Here is an 18,996-nt window from a genome sequence, read left to right as displayed (position 1 = left end):
GGTAGAATACTAGAACATATGGATGAACTGACTCTGGATTATAATGATAATTTTCAGAAGCTATAATGTCATGTTTATGTTTGGGAAGAAGCCCTGAAAGTGTAAAGAAATTGTTAAAATGAGAAAATTAAAAGCCAATTCATAGAGTAATAAGCAGAAAACTATTGTAATTATCCTACATATTGATTGTTAGAGGCATTAAAAGGCTTTACTCAAATCATAGTATCAATCCATCAGTTGTTAATGTTCATATCTATGTCTGTTTATAAGTAAAACTCATTTGATTTTAAATATTATGAAGCTTCAGATTTGATTTCTTCCTGAGTTTGTAAGCAATTAAAAAAAAGTCATTTCTTTTGCAAACTTTCTGGTAAATGTGGGCAAACATTTTACTTCTGAAGTGAGAAAATAAGATTTTTATGGCTTAAAAATAAAATTTCAACAGAAAAAAAATGATTCAATAATAATTATTTACTTAAAATGTTTATTATACTGCATGGCAAAACTAGATAGTTCTAAAAAACCCTCTGATTCTCTAGTATTTCTTTCCTCCTTCTCCTTCACTTGCTCCTCTTCTTTATGCAATACCTATGTTCAAGTGTCTTCCAGTCCAATAATAATAAAAATCTATTTATACAACTCTCAACAACAATGACCCTTCTTCCCTGCTCAGTCCAGTCCCTACTCAATCTTACTTTCACTTACTTATCTCCAGTTCAACTTTCATTATTAATGTCTCATTTCTGCAACTTCTACACTCTGAAATTCCTCTTAGAGCTAATAGATTTCAAGTGATAGTTGGTAAATTTATGTGTCTCTGGCTCCTATCTGCTTCATCTTTCTGCAGTGCTTAAAGGTATTGTCTGTTCTACCTTGGAAATAGTTTTCTGACTTAATATTCATAATACACTCTCTCAGACTTCTAATTTTGCTTTTGCTATTTCCTTTCCCCCCTCTTTCTGTATGAAGTTTTCTCCTGTTATACCCTAAATTGTTAGAGAAGAAGCCCTTATTTCAACCCTCAGTCTAGGGTTTTCCCCTTTTCATTTCTACAATGATGGGTATTCTCATTCTTTGTCGTATTTTTGAATATCACCCTTATGTTGATGGTCACTAGGGTAATATTATTTGTCCTGATCATAATCTAGAAGTAAAATTTCAAGTACTCACTGTATAGCTTCATGTGATTATCTGAGTAACACTGCATATTCAAAATGTCCAAAATTAATTATTTGATACATCCTTCTTCTCCTGCATCAGCAAAACTGCCTCCTAACTTCATTCTAAAACTCATTAATATCAATGCCATCCTCCTAGTCATCCAAGATAGAAATTGTACTTTACCCTCCATCTGTAACTGTAAATGAATTCTGACCCAATTCTCCATTTTCCATTCCATCATTTCTGCCTTAGTTCAAAATCACAGTGCTAATTATCATAACTCTTTATGGTACCTCTCCCTCATAGCACTGTTTCATCCACTCTGCTGAAAAGGATGGTTCTAAAGTTCAAATTTAACTGTGACATTCCCCTGTTTTTAAAATGTGTGCTTGCCAAGTGAGGCAAAATAATTAAATACAAATTCTTTAACATTGTATTTGAGACTTTTTAGAATCTAAAACTTCTAACGCCAACTGACCTCACCAAAGACTAATTGCTATTTCACAACCATGTCAATTTATAGTTTTTGTAAACATATATAGGATTTACTGTGTTTGGAACTGTTTTATGTACTTTACAAATATTAATGATTTAATTCTCTTAATGGTCCTAAGAACTAAATAATGTTACTATATATATTTCTGCAGATAAAGAAATTGAAGTGCAGGGAGATAAAAGTCATTTTTCCAAGGTCACACAGTTAGTAACTGGCAGAATCAGGATTGGACCCAGGCCATTTGGCTCTAGGGTCCATATTTTTAACCACTATGTCATGTTCTGTAGCATCTAAATATGATTTCCACTGACTAACACTCCCTGTCTCTGTTCTTTACTGCCCCCAAAATTATTTTTTCATCTCTGACTTTATGTATTGTGATTGTTATTATTCCCATATGACTATGAATGTTATTGTTCTATATTGTACTCTTGATTTTCCTGTTCATCTATAATTTTTTTTTCTAGTGAGATTTCTGTCTCATTCATTTCCATATGAACCAAGCATAATGTCTAGCTGAGAAATATATTCAATCAGATATAACTCTAGCATCAGATTTACATCTTGAGTTACGAGTTAGCTTTTAAAATATCACATTGAATCCATGACTTAATGGTGAATTGATATAAAAACTGATATCCACTGATCTCAAGGAAGTTTATATCAAAAGCCAAGGTTATAGCTATTGGATAAGCAGGACATAGGAAGGAAACTAAATTATTGCCTTTCATAGGTATATGTGGATTTATTCCATGGATTTTCATTTTGTATTTATTCATGCATACATTTAAATATTTTACAAAAGTACTAGGTTTACATAACATTTCAATTTCACCTGGAAATTTTTAATATACTAATTTTATCACAGAAGTTATATATGTGTTCATATACACATTATAAACACATGATAATTAGATAAATATATGTGACAAGATAAATTTCAAAATAACAATATTAATTTTTAACAAATATAAACATATGCAAACAGATAAAAGAAAAATGTTAAATATGTATATTTTCTGGTAGCTATGTGAATTGTATTCTTTTTTTCTCACTAAAATATTTTATTTGGCTATAAGACTGAACTAGCCAGCCATATATTGTTTTTAAAGTACAAGATACTTCACAAAGTTCTGAAATTGAAAGATGTTTTTATAAACATTTTCCAGTATGGTTCTTGTAAGAACACTACAACCATAGGTAAAATTTTCAAATACATGTGTAATTTTGGTAGAGTTTAAAGAGGCTATATGCAGTAGGTCTATATTACCAAATTTGCATGTCCTTAGTGACATTAAGAAATGCATTTATTTGTTTTTGTTAAAGACTGGTATTCAGCCTGAGAATCTTGTCCATGAAGAGTTCATATATACTTACCACACTGCAATGACTCATCAGAACCATCTCCACAGTCATCATCGTGGTCACAAACAAATTGCTTGGGAATGCACACTTTATTATGGCACATGAAAGCATTTTCATCACATGTATTATTGGGAGCTAAGGAAGACATCAGAGAAAAATAATTTAAATGAGCACTTACTTCATCTTTTCCTACATTAAGAGTTTGGGGAATGTATGTTGTCATACTCAGTACACTCAGTAATTCCTGGTCTTTTTAAAAAGGAATGTTAGCTAAACATTCAGTGTATCAGATAAATTAATAAAATATATTAACATGCATATTTTTATATAAGTAGTATTCTAATGTATGAATATAAATATATATAATTCTAAATTTCAGTGTTAAAATGCTCAACAATTCTAGATTGACCTTGAAATTTCAGAACATTTAGCAATTTGTGAGTTTGCTGAAGGATGAATTTAAAGGTTCATATGTGATAAAAAAAAAAATCACTCAACTCTAACAATGTTGTTGGATATTTTTTTTTCCTCTCCTCATGGCTGCAGTAATGTTAGCAAGGTGATAAAAACCTTGCTTCTTTGTGAAAAATGGACATGAAAAGACCACCAAGTGCTAATGCTCATGATGGAAGTGAAAAGAAAATCAAAGAGGCTAAGGAAGTTACTTTTTAAGAGGAAAATAAAACTTTGGGGTGACTTCTAGAGTAGATGTTGAAATAGGTTAAGATCTATAGCGAGATGAGCCCAACCATAAGTACCACACCAAATAAGGAATATTGATCCATGAAATGGAACATTGATCCTTTTGGAATACTGATCCAAAAAAGTATTCTCTATCAAGGGCCCTAACCAGTGAGGAAAATGATTACTTAAAATGTGCAATAAAACTTGAGTAGAAGTCCAAAAGATACTGGCTTGTAGAGAGAAAATGAGCTTTAACAGTAGACGCATAGCATCATAGAGGTTTGATCATTTAACTATTTTTAGTTACCTTTCTTACACGTAAAGGGTAAATGCTAGGATCTGACTCAAGGTTTGCAGTATTTCAAATGTTAAGACTCTGATATATGATGGATGTTAACTAAGTTCATTGTGGTAACCATTTTGCAATAAGATATAAATACATTAAATCAATATGTTGCACACCTAAAATTAACACAATATGTAGGCCAATTATATTTTATGTTTTAAGTGAAAAAACAATCTTTTTAATTATGGTACACTGGAAAAAATAAGACTTTGCAAAAAAGTGTTTAGCACCTTAAATTTTTATCCTAAGTAAAGCTATTAATATTTACCTTCTTGCTACATATGTTTCTTTATCTGCTTAATGAGGATAATAAAATTTACCTGATAAATTTCTTGTAAGAACTAGATAAGGTATATGAAGCAGATCAGTTCATTTTAGATATTCAATAGATGCTCTTACAATTCTCAATCTACACAATTATTTTTGGCAGATCTCCAAAGGCACTTTACTAAAATACTATGGAAATTCAATAATGTAAATAAAAACACCTACCAAAATAATTGAAGTATAATGGGCACTTGAAAAAATGTAGAGGCCTTCCAATCTGTCCCCTTCATGTCTTAACTGGCACTTTCCTCTACCTTCAACACTCCTCGTTCTTCTCTATGTTCTTCACAATTCAGATAATGTTATTGCTTTTCTTTGAAATCCTTCTACAAGACTTCTAGGCTTTTTTACACAATATTTATTTGTGATGATCTAGTATCTTTTGTATGTGTCATTCTGACACTTAAGGTATTATAATTATTCTTTTATATGCTTATCAACTCCCGATCCCAAATCTGGCCCAGACTACATGAAAAAAGGAAAACCTCTCTGCTTTCAAAACTCAGTAATGACTGAAAAGAGATATTAGCAGGTGAAATAAAAAGAATTATTTGAATTTAATCAAGTATGACATTTTCAACAAATGTATTTTCAAAAATGGTACAGAAGCCACATAAAAGCAGAGTTAAAAACTGCTCATTATAATCAAAGTAAAACTCATTTACTAACCACTATTGTAACTTTGAACTGTGTGACAGCTTATATAACTCAAGTGAATTATGCCAATTCTAATATATGAATTATTCTTTAAAATGCTAAGCAACAGAGACTTATTTGGCATTAATGCTTTCAGGTCACTTGAGTACAATTTGTTATATTTTAACATAATTTAGTTAATAACACCCATGTGGCCCAAAAGTGTTAATATGCCTCCCAGAGTATTAACTTGCTACAATAGCAACAGTATACAAGGACTATATGGATCCTTGAATTGATGCCTAATCCTTTATTATGTAGCCCTCAATGGCCCCATTGACCTTTACAGACACATATCAATTTGAAGATCAAAGTGATTTATTCTACAATAGTATGAGTTCTGTGCACATTTAAGCCTGCCTCAAAGTCTTCCTTTTCCTTTTCAGCTTTAACTATACCCCATATGCATGCACCCATTTATACATATTATTACATTACAGCTTCAAATACAGTTTTAAAGACCTGAAGGTAGGTCATCTGAGAGATGACCAGCAGACTTCATTTTAATAAGCAGAGTCCATAGCACTCTTCCTAATACGTTGCTCTGCTCAACATATCCCCTATGTGGTGACCTTGGGATCTGCATTCAAACATCCAGGCCCTTCATTCTCTTGATCACGCAAAGGAATTTATCTAAATTTTTACTACTGAGTAATTCCCTGAAAATTTCTTGAAGTGACCTAGAGTCAGAAACTTAGTAAATTGTCTGGCCTCCAAAGCTGTTCCTCTGATCCCCTAGCTTCATTCAGCTATATCCATACTATTTTTACCTGACCTAAGGGTTAATATCCTATCTGTAGGACTAATAGGTGTTTACTGACCTTCTGGTCAGTAGTTATTTAGGATCACAGCAGCCATTTACAGAGTATCTGTAATGGGCAATCTAAAAGCCTTCAAGGGGAGTACAGGGTCGCGGAAGATACTAAAAAGAAAGTAACAACCCCACCACACAAATATACGTAGGGTGGTTACAGTATCGCAGAAATGAAGTGAAAATTTTTCACTCATCAAAATGATTTTAAAATGTGTAATCCCACTGTGCATGTTGGAAACACTCTGAACAGCGGTGTGAGGGGTTGCTGAACTACTATGATTGACAACATCCCACCTGATTAAATCCGATACTACCTATGAGTCCAGGGGTTGGGAAAGTGAGAGAAAGGGTGATATGGTGAGTACTACAGAAGTAAGTATCTGAGGATGCTGCAACAGCATTCTTTCATAGACAGCCCCGTGCATGTTCATACCACAGCCTGCTGTGGAGAGTTCATCACTTCCATTTGGACAGTCCCTTTCACCATCACACAGCCAGTGTCGGGGCACACAGGCACGGGAGCCCTGGCAGCTGAACATGTCAGCTGCACAGGTGATGGTACCTGAAAACCACCAAAAAAAATGCCATTAGGATCATAGCAGGTCCACTGAAAAAAATATATCATTTATATTTCCAAAAGATGAGAAGAGAAGAAGAAGAATGTCACTGACAAGGAAGAAACTGTAGTTTTGGGAATCACCACGTATTATCCTTCCCCTATGGATAGTTTCCACTCAGAATGCATTCCTTCTCAATGGCAGTGGTGGTTTAGTTGCTAAGTTGTGTCCAACCCATTGCTACACCATGGACTGTAGCTCACCAGGTTCCTCTGTCCATGGAATTCTCCCAGCAAGAATACTGGAATGGGATGCCATTTCCTCTTTCAGGGAATCTTCCTGACCCAGGAATCAAACCTGCTTCTCCTGGGTCTTCTGCATTGGTAGGTGGATTCTTTACCACTATGTTACCTGAGAAGACCATTCCTTCCCAATAGCAAGAATTTTATTTCTTAAAGGTATATGGTAGAAAAATAAAATAAAATAAAAGCTATATGGCAGAAAATAATAATAGTATTTTCTCCATGTAAAATGTAAAAAGCCTAAAAGTGTCATAGAATTTTCAATAAATTGAGATAAAGTTTCAGAAGGACTGAACCGATAAGGATAATAATAATAATAGCATTTTTATCACTTAATATATGCTAAGCACTTAGCATATTAACTTATTTAGTCCTCACAATCACCTACAATAGTAGAACTATTATTAGTTTCACTTCATGTAAAAGGAAATGGAGGCTCTGAGAAGCTGACAGCTTGCAGGAAGTCTCAAGTTGCATAAAGGGTCCTGTGGTGAGCTGGGAGGCCAAAACCTTTTTGGTTCCTAAGCACCGTCTCTTAACCAGTAAGGTAATTATTGTTACTCCCCACCTTTGTCATTGAAAAGGATGAATGTCCGCATGTACCCTTTGTTTTACACACTTAATAAACAGAATCTATCTTTTCTTCACTCTGTTGATTCAACATCCTTTTAATTGCATGATGTTTTCAAATGTATTTTTTTTAAATCAGTTTCCACACAAAAAAATGCTGTTTACTCTACATTCAAAGGGCCTCAGGGGTTGGCTCTTTGCTTTTCCTTCTATGGGTATAGAATAATCAAATAAAATTAGGAAATGATTCATTCTCTTGATATTTACCTAACCCCAAGTACAGTTGTACATATTGAATGGTTTATTTGTTATGTATATAAAATATATATTGAGTGAATCAGTAACATGTCTCCCAAATCTAACTTCTCTTTAATTTCACTTTCATGTGACCAAATCGAAAAGGTTCAAAAAAATAAGTTGTAAGAATTATTTTAAAAACTACTAGTATCTCCAGGAAGAAAATATGACTGCCTAGATTGGTGAAAGACAGTTGTTTCTAAACATTTAAAGCTACTTCATTTGGATTATCAATTACCATCTTATTTCTCAGTCATAGAGTTGTTATGAGAAGAAACTGCTTTCAATGCAATGTTTTCAATATGGGAAGACAGCAGGGTGACAAATTGAAACCCCCTGCTGATCTTTGCAACATAAACATGCCCATTCCTGATATACATTTAAATTAGGAAGACAGGATGGCAAGTGAATGTTGAAAAGTCCCCCAGGTAATTCAGATTTGCTTATCTGATTGAGGATCAGTGCTAACAGAGTGAGATTTAGTATGATATCTATTACTGGAAGAAATTATAAAGAAAATCTATTAAACAGATGTAGTTTTAATTTAAAAATGAATTTACCTGCTACCTATTATATCTTTAGTGCTTTCTATAATAAAATTCTTTCCTTACAAAGTTATTTTCACATCATTCCTCCTTTTTATCTATTTTTTAAGCTAGTCATAAATACAGTGTCACTTTCAGTATTAGATTCTCAATTAGTGCTTTAATTTCCATAATATTTTTATTATTTAGCTAGAGATGTAAAAAAAAATTCATTCTTTCTGCTAAGGAAGTTTTGATGCATTTAAAACTCCTTTTCTGCTTTCTTATTATCACTTCAATTTATTTTCAATGTACGTATAACAAATATAGCATTGATTTAAGTGTTGAGAACTTTAATTCTGTATGACCTTGAAGACTAGTGTCTGAGTTTCACTCTAAATTGAGGGGTATGACTAGATAATTACTAAGATATCTAAAACTATAAAATGGCACAAAGCTATTTGCAGCTAATTTTCTGGCTCCCTTGAAAGTGGTTCAACAGATTCTGTGTTAAGAGCATTCCAAAATATCATGGTCAATTAGAAAGAAAATGAGCCAAAGAAAAAACTCATGGCTTCCTTCCATAGTTACATTTTCATCTGGAGACACATTGCCATTCACAGGGAAATGAATCCCAAGGGGGAAGGAAGACAGTAGAAGGAATTCTACCAGATCCATTTTGTGTACCTGTGCTGTGCTATGCTAAGATGCTTCAGTCGTGTTTGACCCTTTTGTGACCCCATGGATTGTAGCCCATCAGGTTCCTCTGATCATGGGATTCTCCAGGCTAGAATACTGGAGTGGGTTGCCATTTCCTTCTCCAGGGGATCTTCCTGACCCAGAAATTATACTTGCATCTCTGATGTCTCCTGTACTGGCAGACAGATTCTTTACAACTAGTGCCACCAGGGAAGCCCCTATGTACTTACTCAGATATAATATTTGATTGTTTTTATATCTGTTTTAGTAAGTATTTTAGAAACTATCCAATTTTGTACATATTTTAGAAATATGAATTCTGGTTCTAGTTCTGCAATCACTGATTCACTGAGTGACCTTGGCAAATTTATCAACCTCGGTGAGTTTTTCTTTCTTCATCTATTATATGACAGAGGTTAACTAGACTATGATTTTCAAACTGAATCCTCAAATCCCAAGTCAGAACCACTATATGCTTATGAAGAAAGAATATGTCTACATTAGAATATTTTGAAGTGAGGATTAAGAATCTATTTATTTTAACAACCTCTGAATAGGTGTTTTTGTACACTAAAGGTTGAAAACCACTCAGATAAGTTATTTATAAAGTTCCTTTCCAATTCTAAAATATTAAGTTTATTCATTGACTAATGCTTGGTTTAAAGCAGTAATTTTTATGCAACAACAGCTTGGTAGTATATAAAATGCAGCCTGTGTATATATTTAATAGCCTGGGTGTTTTGATGACAGGTAAACATGTCCATTATCATTAAATCCTTTAAAAAAAAAAACAAAAAAACTTATCAGGACATTGATAAACACTGACACAACAACACTATTCTGAAAAATAAGGGAGGGAGCAGAAATGAAAGAGAATGGGAATAAATTAAGAACAAAAGAGAATGGGAATAAATTCATTAGATATTAACCATTGGCCATGTCAGATGATCATGATAATTGTATAAGGTAAATGTCTTGTAACCATTTAATAAGAAAGAAATTGGAGGAATAAGGAATAAAATGGACCAGTCCATGATTACACTGCTGGAAAATGCAGATGCAGGAGAATTCAACTCTGTGTCACTTTAGAATCTTTACCAGTTCTAGTATGCTGTGTCCACTTAGAAAGCATAGCAATATCAAGGGAGCCATTTAATGTAGAATTATACAAAGGGTCAAAAGCGAGATAATTTTAGAGACTGAAAATACGCTTAACCTGTTGGAAGTTGGTAGTTAAAATTAAACAAAGAACTCTACTCAATACTCTGCAATGTCCTATGTGGGAAAGAATCTAAAAAAAAAAAAAAAGAGTGGATATAAGCATATGTATAACCGATTCACTTTGCTATAAACCTGAAACTAACACAATGTTTTAAATCAACTATACTTCAATTAATGTTTTAATAGAAATATTTAATAGCAAAGAGAAACAAAGTACATAAAATAGATTGGTCAGTCATCAGATTACTGATTTCTTTTTGCTTTTAGAGGTCTTTGATAGTAATCTTTCTACATTTATCTTTATCTGTTCCATAACTAAATTGTTTTAGTTTTGTAAATAAAAAGTAGATTTTAGGTGGGTTAATATAGGAAAATAAATTGTCTACTTTCCAAGGATATCTCCAATTTTATGTTACATATAAAGAACCTGATTTTAGTGTGAACATTATTAATCTTATATGCATGTTTCCATGATGGTGACCTAAATAGAGGCCACAAATCCCGAAAATTTTAAAAACGTGTTAAGTACACTTTACTTCATAATTAAGCCTTATTCTGACTCAGGTCCTTATCACTGTAAAATGAGGGTGGTAATAGTTATGAAATAGGATATAATAGGCAAAGAATATAAAGCTATAGGTACAAACACACATGTGGAAACAGATCAGAAAGATAGAAAAACAGACATATGAATAATTTAGTAGAAGGCCTGGTCAATTATAATAAATTTATAAAGGTTAGGTTGCTTCCTTTTTCTACTTCTTAAGAAATTCATTTATTCATTTATTTAAAATTATTTGTTAAATATCTGTGATTAATCAAAAGAAATCACACGACTTTGTAGAAAATATAGTTGATGGATAGTAAACATAGACATTTGACGGTATAACTTTGATCATATATAGCTGAATTTTAAAGTACATTTTAAAATCACATACAATAGCCTGTTTCCTTACTTTCCATTTAAAACAATTCAGCAATAGTGATTACTATAATACACATACACACAGCCTGTGTGGCTTATGACAATACAAGCAAGTATAATAAACTTGGAGGGGAACTTAGCAATACTTATCAAAAACAATGAAAAAGTTTTCAGTCATTTTATCCGAGTAATCCCAATCATAGTGATTTATTTGGAAGAAGTCACTGAAGACTAGAAATACAATCATGTGTCGATATTCAGGAAAAAATCCTAAAACCATAATAGTAATTGTGTATATATATATATATATGAAATATAGATTAATAAGTTGTTATAAAAATAATGAAAACAGTTACATTGAAATGTATATACATATAAACTTCATATTAAGTTTAACAGAGTAGAAAAGAAAGTTCTCTGCATATTCTAAAATGACAGAGCATATGTATTATACTCCTAAGAATTGGATAAGAACACAAAGGAGACAACTCACCACAAATGCTATCACTTTCATCTAATCCATCTTCACAATCATCCTCTCCATCACAAATCCAGTGTTTAGATATACATTTTTCTGTGGAACATGCAAATTGGTTCCAAGAACAAGAGGCATCTAAAAAATACACAAGAAGGTTTGTTTCAGGTGCAAAAGAAAAAATGAATCTTTAGAGACGATCTTAGGAAAGATCTGATAGTGAGGAAAGTCTTCTTTAGACTTCACTAAAACCAGTCATCCCAAATAAAAGAAGCCACTTTCCTCTTTTCTATGCTGCTGCTGCTAAATCGCTTCAGTTGTGTCCGACTCTGTGCGACCCCATAGACGGCAGCCCACCAGGCTCCCCTATCCCTGGGATTCTCCAGGCAAGAACACTGGAGTGGGTTGCCATTTCCTTCTCCAATGCATGAAAGTGAAAAGTGAAAGTGAAGTCGCTCAGTCCTGTCTGACTCTTAGCGACCCTGTGGACTGCAGCCTTCCAGGCTCCTCTGTCCATGGGATTTTCCAGGCAAGAGTACTGGAGTGGGGTGCTATTGCCTTCTCCATGACAGTACAATAAAATTTTGACAATGGCTTGCATATTCCCTCTGAGTTATTCAGGTCATACAACATTGTTTCTTCAACATAATCTCATAGGGTATGACTCCAAGTTAGTCAATATGCTAGTCACTCTTCCTAAATGTATTCCTGTTGTTTTCTAACATGTAGGGTACAAAAAAAGAAAAAGAGTCCAGGTGTGGTATTCTTCTAACTTTTAGTCTGTTATTGAACAGCTGGAGAAAAAAAAAAATTACATCCTAGGCAATGTCACAAATATGGTGAACTCACCACTATACACATTTGTTTTTAAAAGTCATGTGACTCAGGGGGTTTTAGCTCTATGATAAGCTGTCAGTTTTCTATCTGTACATACTTAACATACTATACATACTTAAAACTTTGATGTTTTTGTTTCTCTCCCTTGGGAACACTTAAGTCTGACTAATAACATACAGATTCATTGGCATGGTGGCTGGTATTTTATTATGAAATTATACATTTATGATAATATACTTAATTTATTTACAAAGTTTGTGACTGCTCTCCTTCCTTTATCCTCAGTTCATTTATCACCAGCAAACACCCAAGAATAAAATTCTACTGAATTAGTACATTAAAATATAAATGACTATAAAATAAAATTTGATGTTTATCTTATAAACTTATTTAAAACTTTGCATTTTTATTTAAAATATTTACATACATGAGCTGTGAAAAGAGAGACATTCAGAAAAGCCGAAACCAGAAAAAATATTAAAGAAGATACAAATGTATAATGGCTTCTGTTCCAGAAATCATGAATCTATATAAACTATTTAAAGTTCTCCATTAATCTTGTTCAAAATCTGGCTCTAATATAATCAAACAAAATGCACTTTCACATTTTGTGATGATATTTACTTTTATGGGAATTTGACTTTTCTTAGACAACCATTTTTAATCCTTGTCTGTTCACCCTGGTGTATGTTATTTGAGCTAAATGAAAATAGAGAATTATATGCTTTTAAAAAAATTGGCCTGGATATCATAAATCTCATAAATTAACAAAAAAATTTAAATATTTTCTTACCTTGCCAAGTGAAACGAAATGTACACAAACAGAAATTAGGAGGTGGATGGGGAGAGATTTTTTGAAGAAATGCAAGTTTTAGTATACTATTTAAACCTATACATGTAATGAATGGAAACATTTAGGATAATAATAGTCAATAACAGGTAGGAAGAATATCATGGGTTGTGTGAATTAAATCCTTATTTTTCACAGCAGAAGGTAAATATATTAGCATCTAAAGCAAATAAGTCAGGAAATTAAGGTATAAATATATCATTTAGATTGATGGAGGTATCCACTAGCAAAAACAGAAAGGTTAAAAGAGAAGGTTTGATGGGAGATTATTATTCTCCATTATAAATTTTTTCTGTTCTGTTTTAATTTTTACCATTTGTGTTATTTCATAAAAATAAAAATTGATGTTAAAACTGTTTAGCAATATTTTGTGTAAAATTCCTATGTAAGGTAACATCAGTATATAAATGATAATATGGTTTATAAAAGTAAAGGAAGATATAATGTCTCACCACAGTGGAATTCATCAAGTCCATCCTCACAATCTTTCTGACCATCACATACCCAGGTATTCAAAATGCATCTTCCACTAGGACAACCAAAATAATTTTCTTCACATTTGTGTTTGTTTTGAACTGTGATAAAATATAGAATGCAGTGTCAAATAAATTACAGACAAGTAAATAAATTAAATGTCAAATAAATAAATCTTAGACTTCTGCAATGCAGATAGATATCAAAACAGTAATATTCCTTGAACTGGAAGAGATAAATAACAAGAAAACTTAAATAAAAAAGAGCTGAGATGTTCTTTTTTTTTTTTTTTTTTGCTTTCTTAAGTGTTTAATAGGAATAACTTTTAGTTGACAATAAATTTTATATTGACATTTTCATATCAGGAGAATATTTATTTATTTATTTATTTTTCCAGATAAAACATTTTATTTTATTTTTTTAATTAATTTTTAATTTTATTTTATTTTTAAACTTTACATAATTGTATTAGTTTTGCCAAATATCAAAATGAATCCGCCACAGGTATACATGTGTTCCCCATCCTGAACCCTCCTCCCTCCTCCCTCCCCATACCATCCCTCTGGATCGTCCCAGTGCACTAGCCCCAAGCATCCAGTATCGTGCATCGAACCTGGACTGGCAACTCGTTTATTACATGATATTTTACATGTTTCAATGTCATTAAGAATGTCCAGATCATGAAAACCAAGGAGAAATTAAGAATATGGAACAGAGGAAATCAGGGAGACATGATAACAAATCCCATCTAGAATTGGATCCTGGATCAGAAGAAGGATATTAATGGAGCAAGTGTTTAAATACAAATAATGTAGAGTTAACAAAAGTAAAATAAAACAATTGAGATGACTATAAAATAAGTAAACCTAAGGCCAAAGTATCATTTTATGTGGAAAATATTTTAATTCCATACTCAGAAAAAAATAATTACAAAATTATTAGTAGGTTTTTGCTGAGCAAGTATAAACTTTATGTTCAACAGTTGAAGAGTACATATGCTTTGACAAGATTTATATAAGCGTACTCTATTTTAGCTTCTCCCTGGTGGTCTAGTGGTTAGGATTTGGTGCTCTCACCATCAGGGCCCTGATTTGATTCTGGTCAGGGAAGTCTTTCCTCTTCTTGTGCCTCTGCTCCCTACCAACTTCCCAGGACTGACCATATCACCTTTTGGGGCTTCCCTGATGGTTCAAATACCAAAGAATCTACTTGCAATGCAGGAGACCTGGGTTCAATCCCTGGGTTGAAAAGTTACCCTGGAAAAGGGAATGGCAACCCATTCTAGTATTCTTGCCTGGAGAATTCCATGGACAGAGGAGTCTGGTGGGCTACAGTCCATGGGATTGCAAAGAGTTAGACAAGACCAAGAGACTAACACTTTCACTTTCTATTTTAAGGAAGAAAAACAAGTTGCAATAGAATCTCTGAAATTGTTCTACCTTAAAAATTATCATGAGACTAAAAAGTATTTGTATATAAAATTATTCTGTATATTATATATTTTTCAGACTATGGGGTATTGTATTATTATGACCTCCAAAAGCACATACAAAATACTAGATTTTTCTCTTTACTAGATATCATTGGTCTCCTTGCACCTTCAGGTTTACATAATTTTAGAGTGACTGACTCACTATTAGAGTATACTTGTTAATATCAGTACAGTAATGCATGACTATTTTAAGATACAAAAATTACCTCCATTTTATTTTTTTAACACCAACTTTGTAGATCTAATTAAAGATGAAAAATCACTTTTGAGAGAGTCCCCTGATGGCTCAGATTAGATAAAGAATCTGCCTGCAATGTGGGAGACCCAAGTTCGATCCCTGGGTTGGCAAGATCCCCTGGAGAAGGGAAGGCTACCCACTGCAGTATTCTTGCCTGGAGAATCCCATGAACAGAGGAGCCTGGTGGCTACAGTCTATGGGGTTGCAAACAGTCAGGCACGACTTAGCAACTAACACACACACACATACATAATGAAGAATAAAATTTTATTTAAAATTGTAGAGGATTTGCAGTGAGCTGCAGTTCAGTGCCTCCCGTCAAGTTCTCTAGTTCCTCCTAGGACATAGCAAGTCTTCAAACCCAGAAGGAACATCACAGAGTGTTACACACTGATGACCATGGGAGGAGAAAGGGATCTGTCATTGCCCAATTAATTGATAGATTATGTACTATTAAGAATATCAATTCTTTATAGTAGACTGTGTGTGTGCACTTGTGGATAACAAACAAATATGTGTGTGGAATACCTATGAATATCATATCTTAAAATATTTCAAAAAATATTACACATCAACAAAATGTGGGAAAAGTGAGTGTAGCAGCAGGGGTAGGAGAAGGAAATAGCAGGATGAGAAGACATGTAGTAGAATCCTACAAGCATATCTACTTTCAGTTAGTAATTTACCATCTGTCTTTCTGATACTATTATACATTTTTAAAATTTGTTTCCTCAAATAGTTGGAAAGAAACAAGTTCATAAGCTTCTCATGGAAGGCAATTTCCTAAGACTGCATATGACACTGCTTGTATAGGTAAAGATGGCTAATAGATACCAGTATACCAGCCTGACCTTTATGCAGTAATGATAACTGTTACCCATATTACTATGCTGAAAGATTATACAGCTGCACCAATAGCCTAGTATGACAATACAAGCATAATACAAGTAAAGCAGGTAGTGAGAAACAGTCTCCCTCTTTTAGTCTATTGATAGTTTCTCTCAGTATATACTGCTTCTATGAAAGCTTTATAAATTACACGTTTTAAAATGTTATCACCAATGTTAAAAGGATTAACGAAGAAATGAACTTGAAAAAGGAAACTGATCCAAATATAGAACAGATTTCTTGAGTATCATTCCATAAAAGTATAAAGTGGTATGTTTAGAACTGGATGATCATTTTTAATTTAGTCTACAACATTTGTTTTCATCTTAACCACTGAATATCAAGAATGAAATTTAGTAAGTTTGTGCTATACAACATATATCTTCAAGGCAAAGACTGTTGTTCTTTCTAGAATTACCTGGGCATTTTAATTCATCTGAGTAGTCTCCACAGTCATTAGACCCATCGCATATCCAGGCTGGCAGAACACACAGTGAGGTAGAATTGCATCTTATGAACCCTGTGGTTTTCACTCCAAGTTTATAGAAATATGTACAGTCTGTATTATCTATAAGGAGGTAAACAGAAAAATGAGAAACACCTCATCTGCAAAGATTATGAGCCTTTTATGTAGGTCACAGAAACAAGAAATGCTAACCTCATTTGAAGAAGTAAATATGCAATTATCCTACACCACAGGGGTTAATTGCATATCAATTCTGGACAAGGTTCAGTGAGGAGTTGGACACTGTTCAGTGAAATGTCAAAGGTGCACAGGCATGCACAAACAAAAGGTAATGGAATATCTTACTGCAGTTCTTTTCATCTGAAGCATCTGCGCAGTCTATGTTCTGGTTGCATCGTGCTGATCTCGGGATGCACATCCCATCTGTACAGCGGAACTCAACAGCAGCACAGGTTGAAACTAGAAAAATAGATAAATAAGTAAATGGATAGGTAAACTAGATAATGATTTCTTGCTTTTAACGTTTTGAGTGCTTTAATTCTTATATTTTGTTTGGTTTTGCTTTTCAAACTCTGGGCAGTTGAACTTGATCCATGACTCCCAATCCCAAGCTTGGGTTAGATGCCTCAGATATTCTCCCCTGTCACACAGTTCTTCCCTATGTTGTGATACTTATGATACTGCATTGCAATTGCCTGCTTGGATATCTTTCCCCCTATTAAATTGTAAGCTCCATGAAAGCAGAGGCCTGTGCCTTATTCTACCTGATTATTCCATTTCAAAACTAAGCTAACAAACAAACAAAAAATAAATAAATAAATGCTGATGAAATGCTCTTTCTTTTCAGCTTCAAAAGTACAAGGTTATGACTCTAAGCAAATGCCTGAGTGTATACAGAGAAATCCTAACTTGTTTGCTAAGAAATGGAATGTTTCCTACTATGATAAAAAGAGATGGACAGAGAGAGACTGAGGAGGAAATCACTGAGTGTTTTCTTTATTACTCAAAGATGAAATAGTTTAGCACTGCTAGAAAGTCATCATACTATGTTATCTTCCTTTATATGCCACATCACTAACATTTGGTATAGGAAATACGGATGCCTCACGCCAAGGAACATATAAATGTGGTATGACTTGTTTCTGTTATTGGAAAGTAAGGCTTTCCAATTCCCTGCTATGCTTAGATGAAAATCAGTTTTGATATGCTACCATCATTATATATCCTTTGTACAGAATTGCTTATTCTTAATCATATATTCCTTTCTACTTTGCTTACACATTCATTACCATATAATGTTTTCCAGCAATATGTTGTGAACAGGTGCATGGCTTGCTTTATGTGTTAGATTAACTTAGGTGAGAATTTTATTCCAAATTCAAATTTCCACAGGTTGATTATGTTAATGAACAACCTGAAGGGCTCTTTGATTATGCCATTTTTACTAGTGTTGATACTCTAAAGAGCCTATTTAATTATAAATATAAATTATATCAATTGTAAATGGTTAAAATGCTATCTTAAAATATGCAAATTTTACTCAAGGGTATGTATGTCATTTGTATTTCAAAATGCACTGCTCTTATATTTAATTGTATCTTGCAATTGTATCCTTATTTACGTTTAAATGATGATTAGAATAAATGTTTTATTTACAATTTGCAATTATAATTGCTTCACTGTTTTCTTCATTAAAAATAACATCTTATCATGTGAAAAGATAATGCCATTATAAGCTGAGATAAACACACTGTTTCAAAGAGGAAAAATAGATATTTTTCTTTTATGCTAAATAAACCATATTCTTTTCTATTGCTTTTCAGTACAATATTTTTCTATGGAAATAGTTAATGAAATACATAATTTAGAAAATAATCATGATGAGTATATACATTTTGCTTCTGACTTTGCTGTCTTTCAGCAGTCTCCTATTAAGAGGTTGTGTTCCAAAAAATTCCTTATAAACACTATATTTCAGAATTTATTTCTCTGTGAAACAATATTCTGGATAGTGGTAATATTCCTAATCAAGTTTACAAAGATTTATTGCACAATGCACTTTAAATTTTATCTATACTTGCAGTTAGAGTTTGGGATGCTAGAAATCCTAATGCTGATGTACTGGGACAATCACAGTCCATTCCACCATCTCCATCTCCCTCCAAACTTCCACAGATAATCTGTGTACATTTCATGGAATCCACCAGAGTGGATATTGGTGGCAGATAGAGAGAAGAGGGCAAGTCATGACTCCATGAATAGGGCGATGGCATTTCAGACAGTTAAGAGGAC

General features: G+C 33.0%; 1 protein-coding gene across 1 annotated transcript in view; it reads right to left on the bottom strand.

Moving 5' to 3' along the window:
- LRP1B (LDL receptor related protein 1B) overlaps positions 1-18,996 on the bottom strand; it is a 2,167,013-nt gene that overhangs the window by 298,503 nt on the left and 1,849,514 nt on the right. The window contains exons 48-53 of the mRNA XM_070768349.1: positions 17,050-17,163; positions 16,657-16,806; positions 13,599-13,721; positions 11,478-11,597; positions 6,323-6,451; positions 3,035-3,157 (exon numbers count right to left, since the gene is read on the bottom strand). Coding sequence (XP_070624450.1) covers positions 3,035-3,157; positions 6,323-6,451; positions 11,478-11,597; positions 13,599-13,721; positions 16,657-16,806; positions 17,050-17,163 — 759 coding nt within the window. The remainder of the gene's footprint in view (positions 1-3,034; positions 3,158-6,322; positions 6,452-11,477; positions 11,598-13,598; positions 13,722-16,656; positions 16,807-17,049; positions 17,164-18,996) is intronic.

This window comes from Bos indicus, chromosome 2 (assembly GCF_029378745.1).
Source record: "Bos indicus isolate NIAB-ARS_2022 breed Sahiwal x Tharparkar chromosome 2, NIAB-ARS_B.indTharparkar_mat_pri_1.0, whole genome shotgun sequence".
In the NCBI taxonomy this organism is placed as follows: domain Eukaryota; kingdom Metazoa; phylum Chordata; class Mammalia; order Artiodactyla; family Bovidae; genus Bos; species Bos indicus.
This window is presented reverse-complemented; position numbering and strand designations above follow the sequence as displayed.